Source organism: Sturnus vulgaris, chromosome 3, assembly GCF_052056855.1.
Source record: "Sturnus vulgaris isolate bStuVul1 chromosome 3, bStuVul1.hap1, whole genome shotgun sequence".
Lineage (NCBI taxonomy): Eukaryota > Metazoa > Chordata > Aves > Passeriformes > Sturnidae > Sturnus > Sturnus vulgaris.
In genome coordinates, this window is record NC_142245.1 from 18,056,479 (window position 1) to 18,083,280 (window position 26,802).

General features: G+C 46.0%; 1 protein-coding gene across 1 annotated transcript in view; it reads left to right on the top strand.

The window, feature by feature from the left end:
• The first annotated feature begins 1,684 nt into the window (after window positions 1–1,684).
• PARP1 (poly(ADP-ribose) polymerase 1) overlaps window positions 1,685–26,802 on the top strand; it is a 33,127-nt gene continuing 8,009 nt past the window's right edge. The window contains exons 1-14 of the mRNA XM_014877453.2: window positions 1,685–1,838; window positions 5,643–5,805; window positions 6,316–6,434; window positions 7,186–7,400; window positions 13,147–13,243; window positions 14,637–14,753; window positions 16,182–16,358; window positions 16,782–16,923; window positions 18,390–18,530; window positions 19,243–19,485; window positions 20,445–20,513; window positions 21,258–21,390; window positions 22,552–22,747; window positions 24,024–24,152. Of these exons, the coding sequence (XP_014732939.1) occupies window positions 1,719–1,838; window positions 5,643–5,805; window positions 6,316–6,434; window positions 7,186–7,400; window positions 13,147–13,243; window positions 14,637–14,753; window positions 16,182–16,358; window positions 16,782–16,923; window positions 18,390–18,530; window positions 19,243–19,485; window positions 20,445–20,513; window positions 21,258–21,390; window positions 22,552–22,747; window positions 24,024–24,152 (2,061 nt within the window). The 5' untranslated portion in view covers window positions 1,685–1,718. The remainder of the gene's footprint in view (window positions 1,839–5,642; window positions 5,806–6,315; window positions 6,435–7,185; window positions 7,401–13,146; window positions 13,244–14,636; window positions 14,754–16,181; window positions 16,359–16,781; window positions 16,924–18,389; window positions 18,531–19,242; window positions 19,486–20,444; window positions 20,514–21,257; window positions 21,391–22,551; window positions 22,748–24,023; window positions 24,153–26,802) is intronic.

Consider the following 26,802-nt stretch of genomic DNA (forward strand, 5'->3'; position numbering starts at 1 on the left):
AAAAATGGTTTTTCAGAGAAACTGGACAAATCCTTGGAAGAAAAATTCCCCCAGGATGATGGCATGCAGGAAATCCCTGAGCCACAGATCTTGTGAGGCTGGGAAATATTTGGAAGACCAAGCAGTGCTTGTTTAGCCTTTCTTACATCAGCCTCCAGCAGAGGCAGAGTCAGGGTTAAACAGGCCATTGACTTCACTTAGGATAACTCTCCTGAGTCAACCCTTAATTGTTTGTTATTTGCTTTCCCCTTGGATGCCCTTGGATGGACCGGGGTGGCAGCAGTTCTGTTGAACTGGGTGAATGCCACTCCACACCTCTCTGCTGGTCATCTTCAAACAGGGCAAAGCCCTTGGCAAACATGCCAGGCAGCACCATGTCATCCAGATGAACTCTCCTGGGTTTTCTCCTCATTTTTCCCCAGGGTGGGCCAAATGCACTGATCTGCCTCTGAACCACTGATGTCTGGGCCAAGAATTCCTGGAAGGAGTAATCAACAGGAGCAAAGATTCCGCTGTGTGGAGCACCTGGGTGTCTGTGTGCTCGCAGCACCATCTAGTGCTTCGTAGAGATTTATCTTCCTCCTTTCCCGAATCCTCAGTGATGTCCCCGGGACCCATCCTTTCCTCCCGGGCACGCCGCTAGTCCCCAGGCTGTTGGGAGGCTCGCTGAGAAGGCAAACCCTGCGTTCGTGCACAGCACACGTGTGACAGCCTGGAGAGGGGCAGCACAGGATAAAAGGTGTGTCAGCATCTCAGGTTCGCTGGGATGCTGGTGTGCACCTCTCAGTGACACCTGCAAGCTGCCTGAAGCCCACCCGGGGCTGCACATCCTGCCTTAGTTGAACCCTGTTTTCAGAGTCTCTGTAAAATCAATGACAAATACTTGGCAACGGTTTGGAGTAATTTCAGTGCTCTCCTCTTCCTTCCTCCAGGAAAGCTGCAGAGCCAATGCCCTCTGCTGATATTAGAGGATAATTATCTACTGCGAGTGGGAGAAAAAATTCCAGATTTTTTATCGAAGTGTTCTTCTTTGGTTTTGTCAGCAGCCCCACTGTTATTTCCATGGGCTGGAGGAAACAGAATCCCAGAACTGTCAGGGTTGGCAGGGACCTCTGGAGATCACCGGTCCAACCCCCTGCCAAAGCAGGGTCACCTGGAGCAGGTGACACAGGAACGTGTCCAGGTGGGGTCTGAATGTCTCCAGAGAGGGACTCAACGACCTCCCCGAGCGGCTGTTCCAGTGCTCTGCCACCCTCAAATAGAGAAGTTCTTTCTCATGTTGGGGTGGAACTTCTCATGCTTTAGTTTATGGCCATCGCTCCTCGTCCTGGCGCTGGGTACCACCGGAACGCCCGCCTGGAAGTGGCATCACGCGGCCAGTGTTTGCCTGCGGGAGAGCTGCTGAGCTCAGGTTCTCCCAAGACGCGGGAGCCCGCTGTGTGCGGGGTACGGGACAGGGATGTGGAGAGATGCGGGGACCGCGGGGGTGATGGCGGGACCCGAACCCGTGGCCCCGCGGCACGAGACGCTGCCGCGCCCGCCTCCCATTGAGACACAGGAGGAGCCTCCAGGGTCTCGCAATCGACAGCCGAGCTGCAGATCGGCCCGGCCGGCCAGGCGGGGCTGCGCGCTCGGCGCTCGGCTGGCGCTGCCGTGGGCGGGGTCGCGGCGGGCGCGCGGTGCGGGGCGGGGGCGCGGCGGCGGCGGGAGCGGCGGCGATGGCGGAGGAGGCGGAGAAGCTGTACCGGGCCGAGTATGCCAAGAGCGGCCGCGCCTCCTGCAAGAAATGCGGCGAGAGCATCGCCAAGGACTCGCTGCGCCTGGCGCTCATGGTGCAGGTACCGCGTGGCGGGGCCGCCGCGGGCGGGGGGCGGGCTGATCCGGCCGCTCCGCTCGGTACCGCCGGCGGCGGGGCCAGCCCGGGGCTCCGCTCCCTCCGCCCGCCGCGGTGCTCCGGAGCCGCTCGGCCTCGCCTTTCGCTGCTGCGGGAGCGAGCGCAGTCTATTTTTAACAGAGACGCCTTCGCTCGCTGCCGTGTCCGCATTAGCGCCGGTGCCCGGGGCAGCCCTGTCCGCAGCGCTCCCGGGGCGGGGGGAGCCGCTTCCCCCGCTCGCCCGGGCTGCAGGGGCGGCTGGAGCCGAAGCGGTGCAAAGGTCACCGTTCGGGGCCGGGGGGCGGCCTGGGGGCGCGCACAGCGGCGCTTTGTTGCCGTCCGGCGGGCGAGGCGAGCTCCGTGGGTCGGCTTTTCCGTACCCTGGGAAGCATCTGCCGCTCGCAGCGCTCGGTGTCGGGGACGGAAAGTCTGCACTCGGTGCATGCTTTGCATACGAGACCGAGGAAGTGCGGCCCGAAAGCTGCGAGACGTCGGGGGCAGCCCCGGGGGCCGCGGGATGGTCCCGCAGAGCCGGCTGGCACATGGCAGGCGTGGAGCAGCTGAACCGCAGTCGGCGAGCGGGCTGCGAAGGCACGGCTCGCTCTCCGCCGCCCTCATGTTATTATTTGTCCTTTGGGGAAGAGACTGCTCGGCTTCCTTTTGGAAGGAAGGAAAGAGCCCCGTTCTGTGTTGGGGGCTGGGAGCTGTGCAGGGACCCGGCATCCCTCCCTGCTGCGGGAGGATGCGGGGGGAATCGCCGCTGGCAGGGGACGGGGTACTCTGACCCCGCTGGCTGCATCCGGGCAGAGGGGAGGGGGCACCTGCAGCGTGCTGGGGGCGGGCTGAGCTTGGGGGTGTTGCTGTGAAAGGTAAGCAAAGGCGTTTGCGTGTGTCTACGGAAGGAGAGCAAGGACGTGGCGGCGCAAAGCCCTGCGGATGGATGGATGGATGGATGGATGGATGGATGGATGGATGGATGGATGGATGGATGGATGGATGGGTGCTGTGGATCCCGGCCGCCCGAGGAGCCATGTCTGGAGGACGTAACTCGCTTGTCTCCCTGGGAGAGGCACCGTTTGCACGGTGCGGGGAGGAAGGGCCCGGTCCCCCCTCGCCCGGGCTGCGGGGGCTTGCTGGCTGCCGGGCGGGGCTAGCGGGTCTGCCGGGGTTGGAGGCAAAGCTGCTGCCCCGGAGGGGAAATACCTGCCTCTGCCTTTGTTCCCCAGAGCTTCCTTCCCCTGGGAAAGATGTGGGGCCGTGCTGTGCCAAGCCGCAGCGTTTGCTCGCACGTGTTTCTGCTGCCTCTCCTTTTGTCTCCCCGCTGGCTGGAGCTGCTCCTCCTCCCCTGCTCCGACTTCCTCACGTTTGTTACCCCTTCCTGTCGTGCCCAGCACTTGAGGCTGATACAAGGCAGGTTGTCCTTCATCAGCACGCGGGCTAGGGATTATGTTCTGGTTCTCTAGGGTTTGGTTTATGGAGTGAGCTCCTGGGGACCATGACATTCCTCACAGAGTCACTGTGTTTCATAGCCAGCCATCTCCCCAAAACTGCCAGTCCTACACCAAACACTTATACTTTATTTTCCCCACAGACTCTTGTGTTTGCTTGCTCTTTCCTCCGTCCTCTGCTACCTTTTTTAGCAGAGCACCCTGCTGCTGAGCATCGAACTATAAATGCTTGAATTTCAGCAGAGCACGAGGGTCCCTTGCTTTTTCCTGGGGAAATCCCCTGCAGAGCAGCCTCTGTGTCAGCATCAGTGCATCGAGCTCTTCTGCAAATTGTGCTGAAGAAATTAAAAGGGGACACAGACCAAGGCCTTAGTTGTCTCTGTTGTAACCTCCCTTTTGTTGTGAGTTTTTCCTCAAGTGAAGAGCTCTGAATGACAGTGGGATTCTGAGTGCTTGGTACAGAGCAGGTACCCAGGCCTTGTAGGACCAGCCCAGCTTTGCCTTTTGCTTCCAGCTGGAACTGAGTGGTTTCTGTTATCTGAACGTGCACTATGAAAGTAAATCAGTCTCTTTTTTTCCTTAGTTTGTTTAGGAAACTATGGTCTAGAGATAGGTGAGCTGAGAGAAGTTGTGTAAACAAGGCCCAGCTTGCCTAGAGGTTTCATTTTCCACTCAGAGAAGAGAGTCTGAAACTCCATATTGAGGAGGTTACTCACTGCTTGTATGGTTGTCTTAAAGACTGAGCCAGCTCTGCTCTCTTTGGTACACCTCAGTGCCTTGTCCCCTCAAAGCCTTTGTGTTGGGAGCAGCCCTGAGGAGTCCTACAGAACCCTAGACACAAGCCCAGAGGTATCCAAGTTGCAGTGCCAAAATTGCATGTGGCTTACAGACACACTGAGAGCAACTGCAGGATGGCTGCTGTGGTGCTGTGAGGGTAACTGGGTATCCAATCCTGGCTTGTGGGAAGAGTCCATCTGGAAATAAAAATGTCTTCTTACAGTCTGGGTAGATGGTTGGTTGTAGTTTGGGCTCCCTGCTCTCCTGATTCCATGCTGTGGTCTTCGAAGCCTTTTCCTTCCTGCTCATGCACAAAGCTCTGCTGTTGTTTTTGGCTTGGAGATCTCCCTCCTGTTAGTGGGTGACACATGGAAGGCTTTCCCAGGTTGTAAGTTCTGTATCATCAGTAATGATAGTTGTACAGCACTATTTATTAGTACAGCAGTTGTTTGTGTGTGTTATTTGGAGCCAAAACCACTGTGAGGTTATTTTGCCTGGTGGGTAACTGGAGCAATGCCAGGGTGGTATCTACTGTGTCTGAATTTTAAACAAGTGGAGCACTTGCAAAACAAGTGCTTGGTGTGGGGCAGGGCACTGCAGCTGCACTTCAAGGGGGACTGATGTTGGTGATGTTTCTGTCCTGATCACAGGGTCATGGAATAGTTTGGTCTGAAAGGGACCCTGAAGATCATCTCATTCCAACCCCCTGCCATAGACAGGGATGCTCCCCACTAGACAGGGTTGCTCAGAGCCCCATCCAACCTGTCCTTGAACACTTCCACAGCTTCTCTGGGCAACCTTTCCTAGTGCCTCACAACCCTGTCACTAGAAGCCCTTGTGGAAACTCCCTCTCCAGCTTTCTTGTAGGCCCATTTCAGGTATTGGAAAGTGCTATAAGGTATCCCTGGAGCCTTCTTCAGGCTGAACATCCCAAACTCTCTCAGCCTGTCTTCACAGGAGAGGTTCTTCAACCCTCTGATCATCTTGGTGGCCTGCTGTTGACCTCTGATGCAGAACTTTGATTGGGCTCTGGTGTTTCCCTTGAATTTTGTCTCTGTCTCCTGCGGGCCACTCAGGAATTTCCTCAGGCTACAATCCTTGGAGCTGCCCTTCTTATCTTGTGCCTGACATGGGTTCTCCAGGATATGGACAGTTTGCTTGAGAAGTGGCTTTCAAAGGGAGTGAGGCCAGCAGCCTCTTGTGTGTCACAGACTCACAGGGGCCATATTGAGGCTGTGACCTTTTTGTTTTTTCATTAAAACAGATGGGCTGAGCAGCAGGGTGATGAACTGGTTAAGCTAGCTAAATGCTCCTTCCATGTCTATCCCCTTTGGGAACATCTTCCCAGCAGCTTGTCTGTCTTATTAGATTTTCTTCTTAGACTTTGTCCTAAATAGTATTCATCTCTTGATTTTAAGAAAGTAAAAAGAAGGAATCACATGTGTTTACCGAGATACTCCTTTTTATCTTGGGCTTTGTTTTGTTTTTCCCCTTGATTCTGCTTGAATTGTTTCATCTTGGCCTAATGTGTTTTTTTTTGCTAGTCACCCATGTTTGATGGCAAAGTCCCTCACTGGCACCACTACAGCTGCTTCTGGAAGCGGGCTCGAATTTTGTCCCACACAGACATTGATGGCTTCCCGGAGCTTCGATGGGAAGATCAGGAGAAGATCAAGAAAGCCATTGAAACTGGAGGCGCTGGAGGAGGTAGGCAGAAGCCTCATGGTGTTTGGAGGTTCAGCTGGAACTGTGCTCTCTTGTTGTGCTGCTATTATGGTGATTTGATGTCCACGTCACTTCAGCAAGTGATGTCGGAAGAATTGTTGAGGTGTCTCCACACTCCATGGCTGGGATGCTGACAGTATCGTGCAGCGTCTTAAATCAGTGAGGGGGAAAAGCTGAATCAGCTGGCAGATACATTGAGAAATGTTTCTTGTTATCTTGACTGGAGTATTTAATTTTCAATTCTTTAATGTTAACAGTTGCTGTTGTACTATGTTTTTTTAATGGTACCTTCGGTTCAGTGCATGGTTATGGTGGCGTTTTGGTGCTTTTGAGCACGGACTGCTTGTCTTGCTCTGTGTTCAAATTATGGACAAATGAGTGGCTGGAACCCAAGAGATTTATTAATACAGACTGCTAACAATCTGGGACAGAGAATAAGAAAATAAGAGAATGTGTATTAAAGCTAAACTCTGTATTTGCTTTGTTCTCCAGGAAAAGGAGGGGAGCAGGAAGGAGGTGGTAAGGCTGAGAAGAGCCTACATGACTTTGCTGCAGAATATGCCAAGTCTAACAGAAGTACTTGCAAAGGCTGTGAGCAGAAAATAGAAAAGGTAAAAAAGTTCTCCATCTCATGTTTTTTCTCACCAGTTTTAATTCAAACAGTGGCTTTTATAATTGCTTCCTGTCTGTCCTGCATATGGAAAGCACTTACAGAACTGCATTTTTGTGTCTGAGGAGCAGCTGTGTCCTGGACAGCTGACAGTAAAGGCATCCCTCAGGCATGGTAGCCTGGGCTTCAAGCCTGGTGATCCCTCCTTTCACTTGGGTCTTGGAGCAGTCTGGGAATACTGCTCACCAGCATTTCTGTGGTAAGAGAGCCACCACTAACTGCAGCTTTTCCTGCTTGTTGCTGCACTACAAACCAACTACTTGTTGGATATCTGAAAAGTAATTTGCAGTAAGACATGGTAAGATTGTGTATTAGCATTGATGTGAGTGATATTGGTTTGAGTGGTAGGGACATAAAGTTAATTTCGAGATGTGTCTTTATGAGGCTTGTTGATTTGAGTTTTACTTGGTAAGCTTTCTGGAAGCTGGAATAAAGACAACAAGATTGCATGGTTTGAATGGATTTTGTACAGAAAACTACCTTAAAAGGTGATTTTTTTTTTACCTAGCAAGAGTAGATGAAAAAGTAGAGGAACTGTAGTGGAAGGGTTTGAACAAAAGTTGCAGACTTTGATAGAGGAACTGATACTATTTTACAGGTTTTTAGGAAGTATCATGTTGGTAACTTGATAGCATCCTCCTACTTCCAGATTGACCTAACTATTGCTCTTGTGTCACTTTAATCTACCTCAGGGCCAGATCCGGATTTCCAAGAAAATGGTGCATCCTGAAAAGCCACAGCTGGGAATGATTGATAACTGGTACCACCCAGACTGCTTCGTGAGCCGCCGAGCAGAGCTCGGCTTCCTCCCGGCCTACGGGGCCACCCAGCTCCTGGGCTTCAGCATCTTGAAAGCTGAAGATAAAGAAACTCTGAAGAAGCAGCTCCCAGCTACCAAAAGCGAAGGGTAGGTGGTTAGTGTAAGAAATTGTGTTGTCTGGAGGAGCCATTGCCTTTAAATATGTCCATGGGAAATGTTGTGAGATGTTGTTTTCTCTGTTGAAATAGTATTTTTAGGAAGATTTGGTCATTCCTGTGACCTCAGGCAGATGACGACATTCCCTGTCCCTAAGAACGTGCAGTCCAGTTGCCCCCTGTGACTGCCTTGAGGAAATGCAGAGACCAGCAGCTGTGACTTGGAGGGCTGATGTAGGGCTTTCAGCCATAAGATAATGCCTGCATAATACAAATGGATACTGGGCTCAGTGTCTCCTTATGTGATATTGTTATCAGCAATGGTTTCCCTGCTCAAACCATTTGTTAGAGAATTGATTTGACATGTTTTATCTATGAGCTGCTGATCTGTGACAGGCACTGAATCTGATAATGGTGTTTATTGGCCATGTAGTGCTTATACTTGGATGGTTTTGTTTGCTGAATCTTTTGTAGTATGTCTGAAATTTCACTGCCTTGCATTGAGATTTTCAGTGGATCTTGACAGAACTTGTTCTGACAGAGATGTGTTTCCAGGTGACTTGCTAGCTTTGTGAATTTTTCTTTGTTAATGAAGGCTTTTGTTACTTGTTCTTGAAATGACTTTGCCTGGAGTCATGCTTCATAACACAAGCCAGTGTTGCATTGTCTCTGTGGAGGAAGGAACATAAGGTATTCTGGATCCTACAAATAAGAAAGATCTTGTCATTGGAAAGCACTGGGCTTCTCTGTGTACATTTTACACTGAATTCAACTTTGCTTTTGCAAAGATTCACCATTAAAATGTCCAGTAAGGATGATGTCTGTTCTGAGAAGCTGTGGCCATGTCAAATCAGAGCAGTCTTTGTCAGTATTAGTCCTTCAGGTGTGCAGCTGATATGTGTGGTGTGCAGTTGCTTGGCAAGCCACTGCTCCCGAAGCATTAGGCAGTGGTGTGGGTGCTGTGGGGAAGAGTCCTGCAGCACCCCTGGATGGGGGCTTTGGCCAAATCCCTGTCAGGTTCTGTTCTGTTCACCTCACTCAGCTGAACTGGCAGAGACCAAGAGGAGATGTGTGCATCTGTTGTTCAGCCTGCTGTCTTTCCATGCAGGGATTTAACCTGTGTGTGCATTGCTTGGTGTAAGCAGAAGTGCAGTATTTTAATGCACTTACAGCTTTTCAAGTAGTCTTTTGCTTTTTGTGCTGAGATTGTGGGTTCTTCTTTGTCCTAGAACAGTGAGTGTTATTTGTAGTTTTCTCCCATGTCCTTAGCAAAGCTCTAGAGATTTGCCTGTGTAAGTGCTTCTCTTGTCTGCCCTGACTCTGCTTTTCTGGGCCACTTCCGGGATGCTATGCAAAATATGAAGGCTTTGTAAAGAAAGGCCGTGAAGTAGTTTGCCAAGTCACTGGGTAAATAAAAGCCTAGAATTGCAGTGGAAAAAAGCTTGCACTGGTGATGTAGGGTAATGCAAACCAGGATCTCACGCCAGAAAAGCAGCAGGATGTCTCATCTTTCCTGCTTTCCAAGTACTTCTTGAACAAGCCCCTCAGCAGTGAAGTTGCTGACTGGCTCTTATGCTCCACTACCTTTTGCTCTTTGGGCTGTGCTTGAGCCAAGAGTGGTAAGGGTCACTTGGAAAAATCGTTGCCTGTCAAACAAACTGAATGGGTGAGAGTGTAAATAAACAGCATCAGTGGAGGAGCGTGGTGTGCTGACTATCTGGTGGTTTTGCTGCCAAGAAAGCACAGGAGTTATGGAGAAGCCAAAGGAAGAGCACTGCAGAAACCTGAATGAGATGCAGTTACCTTGGATAATTCACTTTCTGCATTCAATCAGATTACCAAAATTAACAACAGAAATTACAGCCTCTTGCAGAAATTATGTTGAAGTGTCTTGCAACTGAGATTCTCAAAATGATCTTTAAAGATATTCCTAATTATGCTGTGTTCAAATTATATCTTAACTCAGAAGTCTGTGCAATTCAGATATGACACATCCAAATTCAGGTGCTGCTACTGCATGTCCAGTCCATACTTCAAGGAGAATCTCAGAGTTTAGGACTGCCCTGTTAGCCCATTGTGTAAGAGTGGCATTGAGACATGCCTTTTCCAGATGGGAGAGGTGAGGTGTGGAGCAGGGTTACCAAGAATAAGTTGGAAAATCCTTTCCTTGTGAAAGCCAAATATAGGAGGATTTACTTCAAGGATCCTGGCTCGTTTCCTCAGCCAGTTCTAGTTGAAACATGCCACCCTCCCTTTGGCTATGGGCTGTCCTGCCTAAGCACCAGCACTTTACAGACCTGGGAAGGGAGGATCTTGTCCTTGTCTGCAGCTTCTCTGTGGAAAGAATGCCTGTATGCTGGTGTAGGAAATGCAGTCGCAGCTTGTGAGCTCCTTTTGACAATATTTCTTTGGTAGTGTGTGTTTTTTCCTCCTGCTCTGAGCTGTAATACTTCCTGTATTTTCTGCCTCGCTTGTTTAAATGGAATTGCTGCCCAGGACAGGAGCAAAGTGTCACTCCAGAGATGTCATGCAGCACTGGATTAGCTGCAGAGGTGACCTGAGGCAAATGTTAAGTGCTCAGGTCACCAACAGTCTGGCAGTGCTTTACAGGGAGGAGGTGAAAAGGGGAGTTCTTGTTCCTCTCTGCATAGGCTACTTGCTTTATGCAGGGTTGCTGTTACTATCCTTTCCACCTTTTCACTGTAGGGAGGGGAAGAGGTGAACATGAAAAATAGAGTAGGTGGTTAGTAAGGGCCAGGCCACAGTGGGACAGTTCACTTCTCTCTTCATCTCTGAAGCTGGAATAAATCTTGTGTGTCCTCCATGAAGGTGAGAAATGGTTTGCATTGCCTGGGAAATACCAGCTCTTCCAGGCAAACTATTGGGCTGTACGTGTCAGAGGTGGAAGGCTGTCCGTTCCCCAGCAGGAGAAAGGGTGTACACAGTAGCACCTCACTGCCGTGGGCAACACACGGTTTTGTGGCCCAAGGATGGAAGATCCTTGTGTGTGTCAGTGAGGGTGTAGTTTACAGCCTCACTGTAGATTGTTCTAAAATGTGCTGCTTTGGGAAGATGCAAGATGAATTCAGCTTTGCCATTCTCTTCTCCAGACTATATAAAATGATTAGTGTTTGCTTTAGCCTTGGGCATGAAAGAGAAAGTGGTGACCAGTAGCTTTATGCCTCCCTGCAGTTGGGATGATCCCTCCCACTCCGTGGTTTGTTCCAGTGGCTGGAGCAGGTACAGTAATCACTCTGATTGGGAGAGCAACTGCTGTCCCCTTGATTGTGAGAAGCTGCCAAAAGTGTGAGTCGCCTCTGGAATTTGGATGCATTCCTGGGTCACAGGGTCTCTCAGGAGAGTGATCACCCTCTAGCATCTGCTGTGCTGGATTTGCTCCCTTTAGAGACTAGGAGATAAGTTACATTGTGGGAGTGAGTGCTGCCTTACTGGAGACAGCCTGACTGTCAGCAGACTCTGCAGATACACAGGGCTGGGCACCCTCCTAAGCACTGACATCATTAAACCCCGGTTTGGGAAGCTGCAGCAGAACACTTTGCACTCAGGCTGATAAGTTTTTCACAGATTCTGTTGTGTACTCCTGACTCTGTTGAAACTTAGGGAAGTCATTGTCCTCTTGGTGGGGCTCAGTGGATGTTCTGGTCTTGCTCCCTGCAGGGGCTGCAGCCAAGGAGGGGAGAGGACTTGCTTGGCCTGGGAGCTTTTGGAGGCACTGCTCTGTGTGTGATGGAGCCAGTCCTGCCACACTGGTTGCCCCTTGCCTGATATAGAACACAGGATGAAGTTTTTCTCAAGCAGTTGCTGGCAGGACAGTGTGGCTGTTTCCTTCTACCACGAGGCAGGGAGATGTACAGCATAGTCCCTGCTCGCTGATGGCACCTGGCAGGGGCACAGCTGGAAGATGAGATCTTCTGCAAAACCAGTCCCTCAAAGTGCTCTGAACTATGGTTTGGTCAGGGGTGCTAATGGTGAGCTGTTGTGGCCACTGCAAATAAAGTGAGCACTTAGCCCGATCTTAGGGCTAGGAGAGTAACTAGAATGCGCAGGTCTCATGCAGGAGTCTTTGTGAGGAGAGTACCTCCTGACATTCTCCTGCAGCAATATATATATTTATTTATTTATATATATATTTATAGCTGTCATACAGAGTCAGTCTTAATGGGAGCAAAGTCCTAGAAAGTGAACTGTTTAAAATTGTAAGTAGGAGAGCAATTAAGAATGTTAACTTCATGACTTAACCCTCAACCACAGCTTACAAAGTTGAGAGGGGCTTTCTTAAACAGAAGCCTGACTGATGTTTCATAACAGAACAGGGGGGAAATAATGCCTTGGGTTTTAGCTTTTATATTTTTCAGATTCTCTGCTGCTTATTGTATAACTCTGAAACTTCATATTAGGTGTTAGTAAGTTCTCTTCACAGCGTAGTTGGACCAAACAATCCCTTCCCATCTAGAGAACCAAGGACACCCATTACCCAAAAAGCAGAAACACTGGCGAGGGAAAGGAGACAAGCCAGGGGTTTAAGACTTTGTAGCCTGGGACTGTGGTTGGACAATTGACCCCGGTGTGTGCATGAACCAAAACTTATAAAGGTGTAAAACTTGTGACTGGGATCCATCTTGGATTTGATTTGGATGTAGCCCCAGCCAGACTCTTGCACTGCCCAAGGTGTATCCTTTCAACAAATACTTATTTTATTCCTTTTGCTTTGTCTAGTCTCTGTTCCAGGTCAGCCTTTCCTGGCATCAGCATCTCTGTCACAATGGAGTGTGAGATCCAAGCTGTGTTTATGCTTTGCCTCGAGTTGCAGGCCCATCCTATCTCAGCTGGGATAGAACTTCCCTGGGCATCCTCACAAGGAGAACACACACTCCAGGCAGACAGAGAGGATGACATGACTCTGGAAACATAAATGATTTTCTTCTGAGGTCCCTTGTCACTCTGAAGTCTGCAAAAATCCCCGGCTTTCATTTGGCTTTCTTTTTCTAGTCTTTCTTGAGCAGTGTTTTCTGTGACTTTTCCCTTCAGCTCTAAGGCCTAACAAATAGCAATAAATTTCCACACACACAACTCCCAACAGTACGTCACAAAACCACTGTGAGCCTGGAAGCTCATTTTCCAAGCAGAAATTTGCACCTGTTTGATTTCAGAGGCCTGACTTAATTCCAGTCTGAAGAGAAACTAGATGGGAAATAACCTAGTTTTCCAGTGTTAACTCATTAAAGTTACAATGTTTGCTGTCCTTTATTTCAGTATGGACTGTCTAAGCTGATCAAGCTGTTGATTCAGCTGAAAGACACTGTAATCTTTTAACCTGCATTGCTACTTCTCCCCAGATTTGGAGAGCTGTTCAATGATCTTTAGGTATGCCTTTGGTGTATAGATTAATAGATGATATGAATATAGATGAATATAGATATAGATGAATATGTCTGAGAATGTTGCAGTCCTTCACATGCTCTTCTACCACACCATACAGTTACTCTGTGCAAAACCTCCAAGTGTACCTGACCTGATTGAGGCAGCTCACATCACAGAGCCAAGTGCAGGTCTATAATCTAGCACTGAGGAATTTGAAAAATGCCTGCCAAAACTGAGGATATACAAGCCCCTGCAGATACTGGCAGTCAGTAATCTGAGCTCTGGTAACTGCTGGACAGCCATTTCAACAACTTCCTTTCATGTGGGTGTGGTTTTGTTTTGTTTTTCTCTATTAGAAAGAGAAAAGGAGAAGAGGTAGATGGAAATGCAACAGCGAAAAAGAAGCCAAAAAAAGAAAAGGAGAAAGAATCAAAGCAGCAAAAACAGCTGAAGGTGAGTTTTAGCTGCTCACAACCTAAGAGCTGCTTTCTTGGAAGAGTGCAGTGTCAGGCACTAACTGAAGGGCTGCAGCCTCTAGAGAAGGCAGTACCTTGTACCCAGACAGAGCAGTGGCAGCACAGATGGTCCTTGTGCCCTGTCACTGAGGATTTGCTGAACGCAATTCACCCTTTCTCTCAAAAGACAGGAAGGATGTTCTCTAGGACTTGGGTTTATTGGATTTAAAGAGATCAGGTTAAATGCCTTTTTTCTGAGAGGCTGGTTCCGTGCTCCTTCTTGTATCATCTCTCTGTGGTGGCTGAAGCTTGGAGCCCAAGCACTATTGCAGAAGAGCTTGGAAAACAATAAATAACTCATTGTAAAAATTAAACAGAGATAAAGTGTGCAACTCGATTAATGAAAAATCAAATATTTTTCACCCTCTGGGAGATGTGCTCAGTTCTTGGGTACAAATTGTGATAAACCACAGCTTTTACCTGTCTCTTTTTAGAATACTGTGGGAAGAAATCCCAGTAGAGCTTCAAGAATTTTTTATTTATTAAAAGTTCCCAAGGAAAAAAATTAACAACCTGTCTTTGCTGCAACTGTAATCTTAATGGAGCTGTGGAAAACACTGGCTCTGACTTTGTACAAAAGTTTTCTCCTTTGTTGTGTGGCCGCACCATAATTTAAAAAATATATATTTTTGAGGTTTTGCTGCTGCAATGCAGATGTTTATGACAAATGGAGGCACTTTGTGGATCAGGATTAACTTTGAGTTCACTTTTTTTAAACAACATTTCGTTAAGCCTGATCATTAACACTGAAAATTACACCACTTAGCCCAGTAAACCACTTCTTCCAGGGCACACTACATTTTTGACTGTAGCCGGTGGATAACATTCAGAAACTATCTCAGATATTTTAGGATGCTTCTTTGCTTCCCAACCCTTTCAAGTTCTGTCCCAAAAGAATATGCATGCTCCTCTACGCTGCTGCAGGTGTCTCATCTGGTAGAAATTCCTCTAATATGTACTTATCTTTAAAAAAGAAGAGTGACAATCAGCATTTCTGATTTATTTTTTTTTAATGGAAAGCTCAAATGCAGCTACATCCCCACTGTTCTCAGTGTCAGCTAGGTAGCTGAAATTTGCTAACAATGTTGAGAGCTTTCTACTAAGGGCACTGATGTTTGAAAGATGTGACTTTAAGGATGTGTTTTAGGTGTTTGGTAAAATGTGTGACTCTCCCTTTTGGTAAAGTTACTGGTTCTTGGAGCTCTTAATCTCATAATCTGTGTTTAAGATAACATGTACTTGCTAAAACCTTTTGCACATAGTGCAGTTTGAGGAATGTTCTTAGCTACTTGCAATCGATTGCTTTCTAAACTGCTGGGTTTTGTCAACAGGAGCAGACAGAGCTGATCTGGGGCATCAAGGATGAGCTGAGGAAGGTCTGCTCCACCAATGACCTGAAAGAGCTGCTGATTGCCAACAAGCAGGAGGTCCCCTCAGGGGAGAATGCCGTGAGTTGGTTGTAGTTGCTCTGTGTCTATACAGGGTCTTTAAATTAGTGAATTACCCAATATTGCTGCAAGGTCCACGAGTCTGAAGAATGCTCCTAACATAACACTTAAGAAAGAAATTTGGTGCAAAGCCTAGTCCTTCTCTCCCAGGACTCTGGTATTGCTGTTACAATTGCTTGTGAAGGGTGGTGTGGTGGTGAGTGATGCTGAATTCAGCACCTTAGTCGTGGTATAGTGCCTTTATTCTGCTATGCTCAAAGTGGTATGTATGTTGTGTTTTTTTTGGTGCTGGCTCTTCATGAGCAGGTTAGTTAAGGCACTTCACATTTCCTCCCTCAACTGTTAAATTATGCAAAATGAAGCAAAAATTGTACAAATTCTTTCCCAGTTTCTTTCCTAAAAACAGTCCATTTTGGTCTGTGTAACTTGTGAAAGTGTGCTCTCTTTCAGAGCCACATACTGCTTTAAGTATTTGTATTTATCAAGACTCTTTGTAAGGAGTGTGGGCTGGAGTGTGGGAAGTGTCTAGACTCAAAATGGTCATGGAATACTCTTAGGCAGGAAAACCTGGACTTGTCTGAGCCTACATTCCCACCTACCTACTCGTGTGCTCAGATCCAGTAGCTCGTCCCTGGCTGTTCTGGCATGGCTGGTCAGGTGCTGTGTGGTGGGTGTATTCTCCTGAAACACAGGATTACAGAATGGGTTGGATTGGAAGGGACTCTAAAGATCATCTCTTTCCAACCCCTCTGCCATGGGCAGGGATGCCACACCCCTCAAAGCCCCATCCAACCCAGTCTTGAACACTTCTAAGGATGGACAATCCACAGCCCCTCTGGACAACCTGTTCCAGTGCCTTACCACCCTCTTAGGGAAGAATTTTTTCCTAATATCCAATCCAAACATACCTTCTTTCAGTTTAAAGCCATTGTCCTGTCACTACAAGGCCTTGTAAAGTGCTCTCTTGTAGACCCCATTTAGGTTCTGGAAGGTGTTATAAGGAGACCTGGAGACCTTTTGTCCAGGCTGCACAATTCCGTATCTCTCAGCTTGTCTTCACAGGAGAGATGCTCAAACCCTCTTGTCATTTTTGTGGCCCTTCTCTGGCCTCACTCCTGCAGGTCCATGTCCTTGTTCTGGTGAGTTCCCCAGATCTGAACGCAGCTCTCCGGGAGGGGCCTCATGAGAGCGGAGCAGAGGTGGAGAATCACCTCCTCCTTCCTGGAGAGGAGAGACTGAGCCAGGGGTGTGAGCAGAAGGAGCCTTGTGCCATGCCTCTGAGGCATCATCTATCCATCAGTGTGGCTGAGAGGCTTGGTTTATGTTCAGAGTGTGTGTGTGCCTGGCAGTTGTGTTCTTGTGCAGCCCAGGGCAACACAGTGTGAGTGCTTCCAGCTATGACCTGCTCAGTGTTCTTTGTTGCTTTAGATCTTGGACCGAGTAGCAGATGGGATGGCATTTGGAGCTCTGCTGCCCTGCGAGGAGTGCAAGGGGCAGTTTGTGTTCAAGAGTGACGCTTACTACTGTTCAGGGGATATCACTGCCTGGACCAAGTGCGTGGCTAAAACACAGACTCCCAACAGGAAAGATTGGGTAATCCCAAAGGTGAGTGTTTGCTGTGTATTTGATGTTCTAAAGCACATTTCTAAACTGACTGAACAAGCAGCAGGCAGTGCAGAATGCCAGAGAGCAGTGTTCTGCAGTGCTGAGCAGCTGTGACAGCGGGCAAGTCCTGTCACAGCCACATCCCTCCAGGAGCAGGCAGCTAATGCATAAATAAATCATATTTTTTCCAGTAACACTAAATGGAAAGAGACATTGTTGATTTGATTTGAAACTCATCATTTACCATCTTCCAGCTTTGTTTTCTCAGTCAGTAAAGTGAGGTTTTGTCCACCTTAGTGTGAATGTCTCAAATAATTTCCAAGATGTGTAATAAATGCCAACATCTAGCTAGCGTTCCATTTAGCCTTTAAATCTTATAATAATATTTGTTAGTTTTAAATTGCTTATGCTTCCATCCCACAGGAGTTCCGGGAAATTCCTTACCTGAAGAAATTTAAATGTAAGAAGCAGGACAGAGTGTTCCCTCCAGAGGCTGCAAGTGTGAACTCGGCACCTCCTCCCTCTGCATCTGCTCCTTTGTCAGAGACTGTGTCTACACCCAGAGGTACGTGTCTGGCTGGGCATGGATTGGTGCAATTCAGGATATGTTCGGGCTGACATTCCCAGCCAGACAAACGAGCCACCCTGAACAGTCCCACTGTTGTTCTGCTCTCGAGCAGGCAGAGCTCTCCTGATAAAAAAAGTGTCTTGTACTTCATCTTCCCAGCACTGGTAGGCCCTGATCTGCTGAGTTGTCTGGGGTCATGGGCTTGAGGTTCTGTTGTTTATTCGCAGGTCATTTTGGGTGTTTCTTGATTGTGAGGAAATGATGTGTATGCATTGAATCAGAAATGTAAAAGGCTGATGTTGCAAATTATGTATCATTAGGTTTTGAGGGCAAGATGCTTTTCCAGGGGTTTGTTTTGTTTCTAAATGTTCTACTGAGATTTGGCTTTATTGATCACTGACTCCCCTTATGCAAAATAGATGTGCTGTCTCCAACTGACAAAAGGTTGGACTTAAGAAACTCCCTGTAGGTTGCTGGAATGAGTTGCATGCTTTGGTGGTAAAGCCTGTTTGTTAAGAGCTATGCTGACTTCTTTCTTATTCAGCCTTTCTAGTTCTGGCCATAATTTTGGGTGCAGGGCGTTATTGTTACTTGGTTAAAAAAACAGGAGTAATTCTGCACAGTTAACTTTAGCCTGATGATGTTATTTTAGCAATGAAGACAAAGGTCTTGTTTTTGATTAGCAAGTTGATTCCAGCCCCAGTATCCCCTGCAAGTAAACTCAATAGGTTGACCAGATTTAAAGCCAGGTTGCTTTGTTTGCTAACAACCAAACTAATCTGAGTTGAGGGGAGAAGAGGAAGCAGAACCCTCGGATGGTCAATCAAAGTTGATAGCATTTATCTTTTAGCAGTGTAAATATGCTCTTAGACACTTGCCATGTCCTGGACCAGCCTGCATTGTATTATTAACACAGTGTCCTGGAGCCTCAGATGGTTACCAGTTTGCTCCTGATTTCTTATGGGGTTTGCATGTTAGAACCTTGTACTGTCTATAAGATCAAGACTGGAACAATGTTGCTTGAGAAATATTTCTCTCTGCAGCTGCTAAAAAAGAGATTTCCTTTTGAAAAGGCAGGAGCTTTCATGTGACAGTGAATTTCTCCCATGCTATCCAGACATCAAAAGAAAAGGGAAGCAGAGCACAGTCCCTAGCAGCACAGTGCTGAAAGACTAATTCTTTTTACTTAACAGAACAAACCAAGAAAAGGGCAAATATGCCTACATACCATTTCCCTGTCTTCCATCCCTTCTGTTTGTTGTCAGCTGCTGGGCTTTGTTGCCTTTCCTCTGGGAAGGGGAACTCGCTCCTGCTTGCTTAGCACAGGTCAGACCTGCTTGGCCTCTCATCTCCTTGCCAGCTGAGCTGATTGTACAGAGAGCAGGGGAAGCTGTCACTTTGTGCTTGCTGTTTGTCTAGGGGACTCCGTGCCTGTGGCTAACGTGTCATTTCCAAACCTTTAGACAAACCACTGACCAACATGAAGATCCTGGTTGTCGGGAAGTTGTCAAAGAACAAAGAGGAGGTGAAAAGCATTGTGGAGGACCTGGGAGGAAAGATGACCACCACAGCTAACAAGGCCACCCTGTGCATCAGCACCCAGAGTGAGCAACTGTGCTATGGTTACTGGTAGCAGTGGTAACAGAGCTGAGCAGATTACAGAGGACACTTGTCCTCAGAGCTGTCTGAGGATCAGTGTTTGGATTAGGGGGAGTGTTTTGTGTGCACACATGGCCTGAGTGTGCTTGGAAAAGTAGACAGATGTGTGCTGTTTGAGTTTTGCTTACCCAGCAAGTTAACCCAGCAGGCTGTGCCTTAAGGCTCTCGTGGGTCAGTGGCAGCTGGGGTTTGTGTGTAGACCAGAGTGGTGTGCAGGCCACCTTTGTTGGGATGAGGAGTGCTGAGGGCTGTGTGCATGCTTGCCTTGGAGAATCCCCAGAGCTGGCTGTGGGTGCCTGAGGGCACTTGCTTGCTCTGCTGGCAGCTTGGAGTCTGCTCTTGCTCTGGGTTGTGCAAACTTCTGTTGCTGAGGTGGGAGATCTGCTCCCATTCCTCAGGAAGTCCAACTCCATCTGAGGTCTGGGAAAGGGGGAACTAGACCAGCCAGGTAGAACAGGAGTGTTCCTACTCTACCCCAAGCTGCATCTTTGAACCAAGGAGGAACTTGGCTCTCCAAAGAACATGGTGAATCCAAAATGTAGTGGAATTGTGTTTTCACAGTGTTACAGAGCCCTGAGTTGTGGCCAGAGGGAGAGCCTGAGGTCTAAAACCTCACAAATGCATTTTTTTCTGCCCCTTCCTATCCTGCCTCCACAGAGGATGTGGAGAAAATGAGCAAGAAGATGGAAGAAGTGAAGGAGGCCAAAGTCCGTGTGGTCTCAGAGGCATTTCTTCAGGATGTGAAATCTTCCAGCAAGGACTTCCAGGAGCTTGTATCTCTCCATGCCCTTTCACCTTGGGGTGCAGAGGTGAAAATGGAGCATGAGGAAATGGCTGTGGATGGGAAGAGCAGCAAGCCTCCAAGTACAAAAAGCACTGGGAAGGTCAAAGAAGAACAAGGTGAGGAACAGTGGTTGTTTCTCCATAGGCCTGTTCAGTACTGTGCATGCACAAAACAAACCTGGGTATAGCCTGTCCTTACCCTTTCCTTGAATTTTCTGCATTTTTTTTTCTCATGATAAGTTTATATAATGGACCTCAGGGCAAGACTAGCTTTAAGTAAACATGAAACTGTCTCCTGAGCTGGCACTTGTTTCCCCTACTTCAGTCTGCCCAGGCTTCCTGCCATCAGTCTAGTCTCTTCCTCATAAAACATCAGCTGCTCTGCCAGTTTGGGTTAGTGTTGCAGCTTCAGGGAGGTCCTGGGACACCAAAATGACAGATGCTACTCAGGGATTGTTGGCAAGTGAGAAAATACTGAGGTCCAGAGCACAGAGTCTCTGTGCTACTTGGTTTAGAACATAATATTTTTGTAAGAGAGGAGGAAAAATATTGGTGGCATTGCTTACAAATGCCATAGAGAGCGTGCATTATTAACCCTGGATGGTGAACAAAACCATCATATTTGCTCACTTCAGAGCCTGTTCTCTGTGTCCTCCAAGTGGAGGTTTCTGTCATACAGTTAGATGTGTTATTGCCAGACTGTGTCATCACAGCAGCATTCCCAGGGAATCCGTACATTTCCCATGCCCTGTTAGGTTTTTAACTCCCACTTTGACATTTGTGGTTGTGTTTATCTGCAGTGCAGGTGAAAAAATGACATGGTCCACCCCTTTGGGCCAGGAGAAAAGAAATAGATAGATAGAATCTGGGGAAATGTAATTTCTCGTTTACTTGGTGGGTTGGGGGCTGTGATTTGGCTGCTAGAGCTAGGTTAAAGCCACTGAAGTCGATGTGCTCATGTACTGGGAATCTGATTCACCTTAGGGTGATAATTATGCAAATTGAGAATTTTAAGGTTGATTCAAATCAGATTGTGTTACTCACCTAAGAAAAAAATTAACTGTCTTTCACTGCAGGACCTAGCAAGTCTGAAAAGAAAATGAAGTTAACAGTGAAGGGTGGAGCAGCAGTAGACCCTGATTCTGGTGAGTGATAACAGTGCCTGTGGCTGCACCACCCACAGTCTTCAGGATGCATGATGGTTTGCTAAAGGATTTTTCTGTGAAAGGATGAGGGTTCCATAAAGGAGCATGAATTTTTAAACCTTTAACATTGCTATCAAAGGAAGCATATTGTTTGACATCTAAGGCTGCATATTCCAGGATTTTCTAGTGCAGCTTTCTTCAGAAGGGCCACTTAGAAACTAAGGCGTGCACCTTGTTCAGCTTTAGGATCTCCTGTCAGTGGAGTAAGTAAAGGCTCAGCCAGCAGAGACCACAGGTTTGGCATAAGCATCTACTGATGCTACTCTCCAGACCTGTGGTGCGTGGATGTTCTGACAATTTGTACTGCATCCAAGGCCAGGCTTTGGTTTTCAGTCCATTTGGTAATGTGACACCTGCAGAGCTGCATCTCCTGAGGATTCCTTCAGCTGCTCATGCAGTATTACATCCTAGATTTTAGATCATCATCTATCGAAGGTTACAATTTTTTTTCCTCTAGTTATGATTGATGTTCACTCCAGTTTATCTGAAGGTGTGTGTTCACAATTCATTAAAAGGAAAATATGTTCCAAGTGGTTTTGAATGAGCTGCATGGTCACTGTTTCTGCACTTGTTATTTTTGTTAAATCACACTGCTGCATGAAACATTTGGATGAGTGCAAATGCAGGAAGGAGAGCTAAAACAGTAACCTCCTCCTATGTGTTCTAATTTTTTCTTCTCTGCAGGTTTGGAGGATTCTGCTCATGTCTTTGAAAAAGGTGGGAAAATTTTCAGTGCAACCCTGGGACTAGTAGATATTGTGAAAGGAACAAATTCCTATTATAAACTGCAGCTGCTAGAGGATGACAGAGAGAACAGGTGAGTTTAGTTTTCCCTTTAAATACTTTAATTCACTTTTTTTCTAGTAAATACTGGATTTTTGACACTCCAAAAGCCAAATGTGAGTAAAATGTCTTTGGGGAGATAATGGATTGGTGTAGTTACCTGAATTAAAAAAACACTCCAACACAAATGAAAAAAGCCAAATCAAAACTAAAAGAACTCCTCCAAACCTACCAAACAAGCCACCCAAGGAGAAATCTCTGCTCTGCATGGAGACATTCCCTTGTGGGTGTTAACAAAACCTAAGGTGGGTTTTTTTCTCCATATTCTCTAACTTAGTTTTGTCTTCTAATCGCAGAGCTGTAACTTTGGGAAACAAAACCAGATTCTGGCTGTTCTACCACAGTGTTAGCCTGAATTGTGTGCTCTGAAGCATAACAAAATGCATGAAATAGTCAGGAGCTGATAGTGTGTTTAGCTCTCCAGTCTCATTGGGTGCATGGCAGAGCTGTCCAGTGGTTGCACTGCTGATTAGATGAAGAGATTGAGAAAATTCTGTAAAATAAAACTGCCCCTGCCAAACACATAAGTGACACGGAAATCCAGAATAGCAACGACAGTGGTTCAGCTCCAGATTTATTGCACTTTACCGAGTTTTCAATAAGCTTTTGTTGCTGTCTCATTTGTGTGAGGTTGTATCAAGTCTGGGATTCAGTACATGGAGGGATTTCAGTGCCCGCATTTCATACCTGACATATTGAAAAGGTTGATTGATTGTATCCCCATAAATACTACAGAAGCTCACCCAAGGTGCTGTCAAGAAGTACAAACAAATACTTGATTTACTTCTGGTTTCTCTAAAATACTGAACTCTGGGGCCTGAGGCTTAAGGATGCCTTGTCTTTGTTTTTCAAAGTATTTTCAAAATATATGACTCCAATAGTCTGAAGATTTGTGTTTACAAAACATTAAGACTGAAGAGATGGTAACCTCTCTTTTCCTGCTGTGCACCTATTTATCCTCAGGGCTGTAGTTCTGGTGTGTTAACACTGGGTATTTTTCATGCCAGTTCTTGGACACAGGGTGATTCCTCTGTGAGGATTCACTGGTGAGAGACTGTGTTCCATAAAATTCATGGTGTGCAAATAGCACCGGAGTAGCTGATGCCTGTTCTTTTCTCCCATTCCATTTCTCCAGGTACTGGGTGTTCCGATCCTGGGGCCGTGTGGGCACGGTAATCGGCAGTAACAAGCTGGAGCAGATGCCATCAAAAGAAGATGCCATTGAACACTTCCTGAATTTGTATGAAGAGAAAACTGGCAATTCTTGGCATTCAAAGAACTTCACTAAATATCCCAAAAAATTTTACCCACTGGAAATAGATTACGGACAGGTAACTCTGAAATGCCCCTGTCCCAGGTGGAGCATTGCTGAGATTCCTTGCTGTCACTGTTCTGTTTTGTGCTTGCTCTTGGATCACTTGCACTTAACAAACCAGGGGAATTAAAATGCAGCTGTTGCTTCTTCTCTCTGCTATAGATGAAAGCTGTAGATCAAGGAGTACCATCCATTAAAATAGACTTGTTGGGAAACTAAGGAGTTTTCTGTTATCAAATCTGATGTCCCTTCAATGCTTGTTCCTGTTTACTCTGTAACTTTAAGGATATTAATTTGAACTTAATCCAGCAGTCAGTTCACGTGCATCCTGTCTGATAACTCCATTTTTAAAAATTTAAAATAGATGCTTCTCATCTGTCTGCTGCCTTCAAAGTCCTCCCAAATGCTGTGGCAACTCCAGTGCAGTCGTCCACTTAGTGCACATACTGAGCAGGCTGAGAAAGAAATTATTCACTGCCAGTAGGATTTGGCTATTTAGACAGCTAAGCTAAATAATAAGTCTCTTCTTTTCAGTGGGGGTTTGTGTGTTTATTTAAGGGCATACCTGTTACCTGAGCTATTTTCAGACTAAATAGTTGCATGCTGTTAATAGCTATAAAGTTGCCAGAGCACATACTTTCAAGACATTGTGTTTTTCTGTGGCCAAATTAATGGATGTAATCTTTCAGTGCAAAGCACTTGAAGCTTGGCTTTAATTCTGGAAATTTTAATATTGCAGTGGCAAAGTGTCTGTCTCAGTGTAATGTACAGTGTTACTTAAAGCACCTGGCTGATGATTAATTCATGTAATGCTCTCTCCATGAAGGCATCAAGATGGTATTATGGCTAATTGATGATTCCTGTAAACATCTATGGCAGATTTTATTACAGAAACTTGGTAAAACTAGTTATTACATCTGTTTTGTCATAAAAGCAGCAGTCACTTTTTCATATGAAAGTCTATGCAGCAGAAAGCTTGCCGAAAAAGTAATTAATGCTTGAGGTGAGGTAAAGCAGCGATGCAAAGAGAGTTCCTCTTCCCTTAATTCTACTTTCTGCTTATTTTTTACAGTGCCATCTCTTGAAATAATATCTGTCAAATTACTGAATAGGTGGTTTTTTAAACCTATTTTGTTCCAGAATGTCAGAGCAATGTCCCACGCTCCCTGTGAACTTCAGGCTAGTCATAGTATGCACAAACTAAATTGGTTTTGAGTTGTTGCCATGGCAGCCAGCCTGTTAGTTTTATCCTTTGTGATTTTGCTAATTCTGATACTATTTTTACCTTCCAGGATGAAGAAGCTGTCAGGAAACTGACAGTAGGTGCTGGGACAAAATCAAAACTCGCTAAGCCAATCCAAGATCTTATTAAGATGATCTTTGATGTGGAGAGCATGAAGAAAGCAATGGTGGAATTTGAGGTAACTACACACATTCATGTTTCTCCCTTCTAACCTACCATCGTGCTTGCACAAACAGAAGCAAGTTCTTTGCAATCCAGAGTGCTTCATACTTCCCAAAGCTAAGTGTGAGGTTTAGATCTGTCTAAAAATAAAGGCAAGAGTCCGACTGGGATTTGCCAAGCCCTGGAAGCAGTAACTTAGTTATGATACATGCAGTTCTTAAAACACAGGCACATTTTTTGTCTATCAATGTCTTCAATTTAACAAGCCTATGAGAGAATTGTCTGCCAGTCCTGGGAGCAGTAATCATTCTGTGGTTTTGTTTGTTTGTGGTTTTTTTCCAGTCTTGGATAGTGACTGCTGAATGCTCTTAAAGTATTAACACAGAAAACCGATGTGCTGTTCCATGTGACGCTGGTGACACTCCTTTTTTCTAAGCAGGGAACCACATTTGGGGGCTTGGAAGTGCAGGAGTACCATGGATTTAGGTAGCAAATGAGATGTGCCTCAGACTAGGGAAATGCTGCCAGTTGATACACTAGTGGAAGTGTCTTGTCAAAGTCCAGATCCTCTTCTGCACAGGGTGAACTTGAGATTGTTTTGGTTGTATTTCTCATTTGTTCTAATAAAACAATTTTCATCCATTCTTTTTTTCCTCCATACTTCTTGATCCATCCTTCTTGCAAGTTTTCAGAGAGTGGTTTGGTAGTATGATGTGTCTCTCCTTGCACTGTTCTACTGGTGTGCAGATACCCTGCTGTTTGTTTTAATGCAGCCATTCGAACTAATTCTAAATAACAAATTTCGGTTTTCTTCAGCCAGTTTAGTTATCCTGCCTAAGACTTGACATTCATGCAGCTGCTTTTTGCCCTCTGTATCATTATTTGGCATGCCTACCTTTCACAGAACATTTTCTGCAGCTTACCTGAAAGCTTTCAGATGGCTTGCCCAACATTTTGTAATACCTTGGGTTCATTATGTTCTCCTATATGTCCAGTGGTACTTTACATCAAAGTCTTATAAAATATGAATGATTTTTTTGTAACTGTAACTGGCTAAAGACTCTGAACTGATCATCATCTCATGTCATTTGATTTTGTAGAACTCTTGAAACTATGTTAATTCATATCATCTGCAGATCTATAGCAGAACTGAGATTCCAGATGGGCTAGTCTTCCTATTAAATTTATCTTCCTGTACTGATGCTGCTGAACAACAGTTTTCTTTTAGAGGAAATTTTTCCTGGTTAGAAGTTTCTATGTGTCCTCCAGAAACAGCCACTTAGTTCCTTTAAGTAGCCTGATCTTGAGTATTTTGTTCCATACAGGCATCTCTTGCTTTGCCAACAGTGTAGCAAATTCCTGGTCTTTCCATTGCATGACAGTGGATTTATCTGATGCATTTATCTTCTTGCTTCTAACTTTGCTTTCAAGAATTTCATCTCACCAAGCATACAGGAGTTTATTACCATTATCCGTGTCACTGCTTTATGTGAAGTCGCTTGTTAGAGGACTGAGTCGACTCCAGTGCTGTGTGAGGACACACTTCCCTTGCCTGGGTAGAAGGCAAACATCTTCCTTGCCTCTTGTGACAGTCATGGTGCACACGTCTGTGATGTGGAGCTAATTCTTCCCATGGCACTCAGTGCACCTGGTGGTGATTTCAGTGCTGTTGTTTTAGGCCCAGTTTGTTGGCTGCTGTGCTCTTTTGGCACATCTAATGATAAAGCGTTGGATGCAGTTTAGCTTTAAACCAGAGCTTAGCTCTGCAGGGTTCTGTCTACCTGCCATGGGTTGTAGGAGACACAAATTCCAGCCCTTCAGCTGTTTCTGGGCTTTATTGGAATTGTGCTCCTAAATCACATGATTGAGGGATGTTTTATTTTATAGGTGTTAATGTTTGTGTGTTAGTGATTATATGTGTTACTTTACATGTTTGTATAACTTACAGTTAGTATAGGTGTCTGTAGCTGTTCTGCACATCCAAGTTAAGTGGCCTATTTTACTTTTACGTGTCCTGCCTGATTTTTCAGTTAATAATGACATAATTCAGATTGGCACAGGTGGTACTCAGCAAGGCAGTATTGGCTCCAGAAGTTTGGGAGCTACAAATCTATTGCAGATTGATTAGATATATAGATATATCTAATATATATATATAGATAATAGATTATTAATATTGTCTTTGTGCCTCTTGTGTCCCCAAGACAACATATATTTTGAAGCCTCTCTTCCCTCTTGCAGCCCATCTTGGCTTTTCTTGGTATCCAGCTTTATCTACATTTAGCTGTCACTAATGGTGAAAGTTCTCCTAAGCCCAGTACAGGGCATGCGATCTCCATGCAAAATCACTTCAGGGCTTCCACTCCAGTCTTTGTGACTTGGAAGAGCCTTCTGAATTCATCTTGCAGAGGAGATTTGCATACAGCTGGGTTTCCTAGCTCCATGGTGGATAAATAATGTGGGACTTAGCCAGACATTATGTGGTAGTCATGGCTTCATAGGATCTTCTGTCCATGAGCTAAATCTTAAATTCTTCAACTTCAGTTTAAATCCATCAACTAGTTTAAAAACTAGTTTGCCCTGCAGAGTGTATGATAAGTACTGCCAAGAGTCTAGAGGGTGTATATATGATTTTTCTAAAAGACTCTACTGGCCTTGATTTTTGT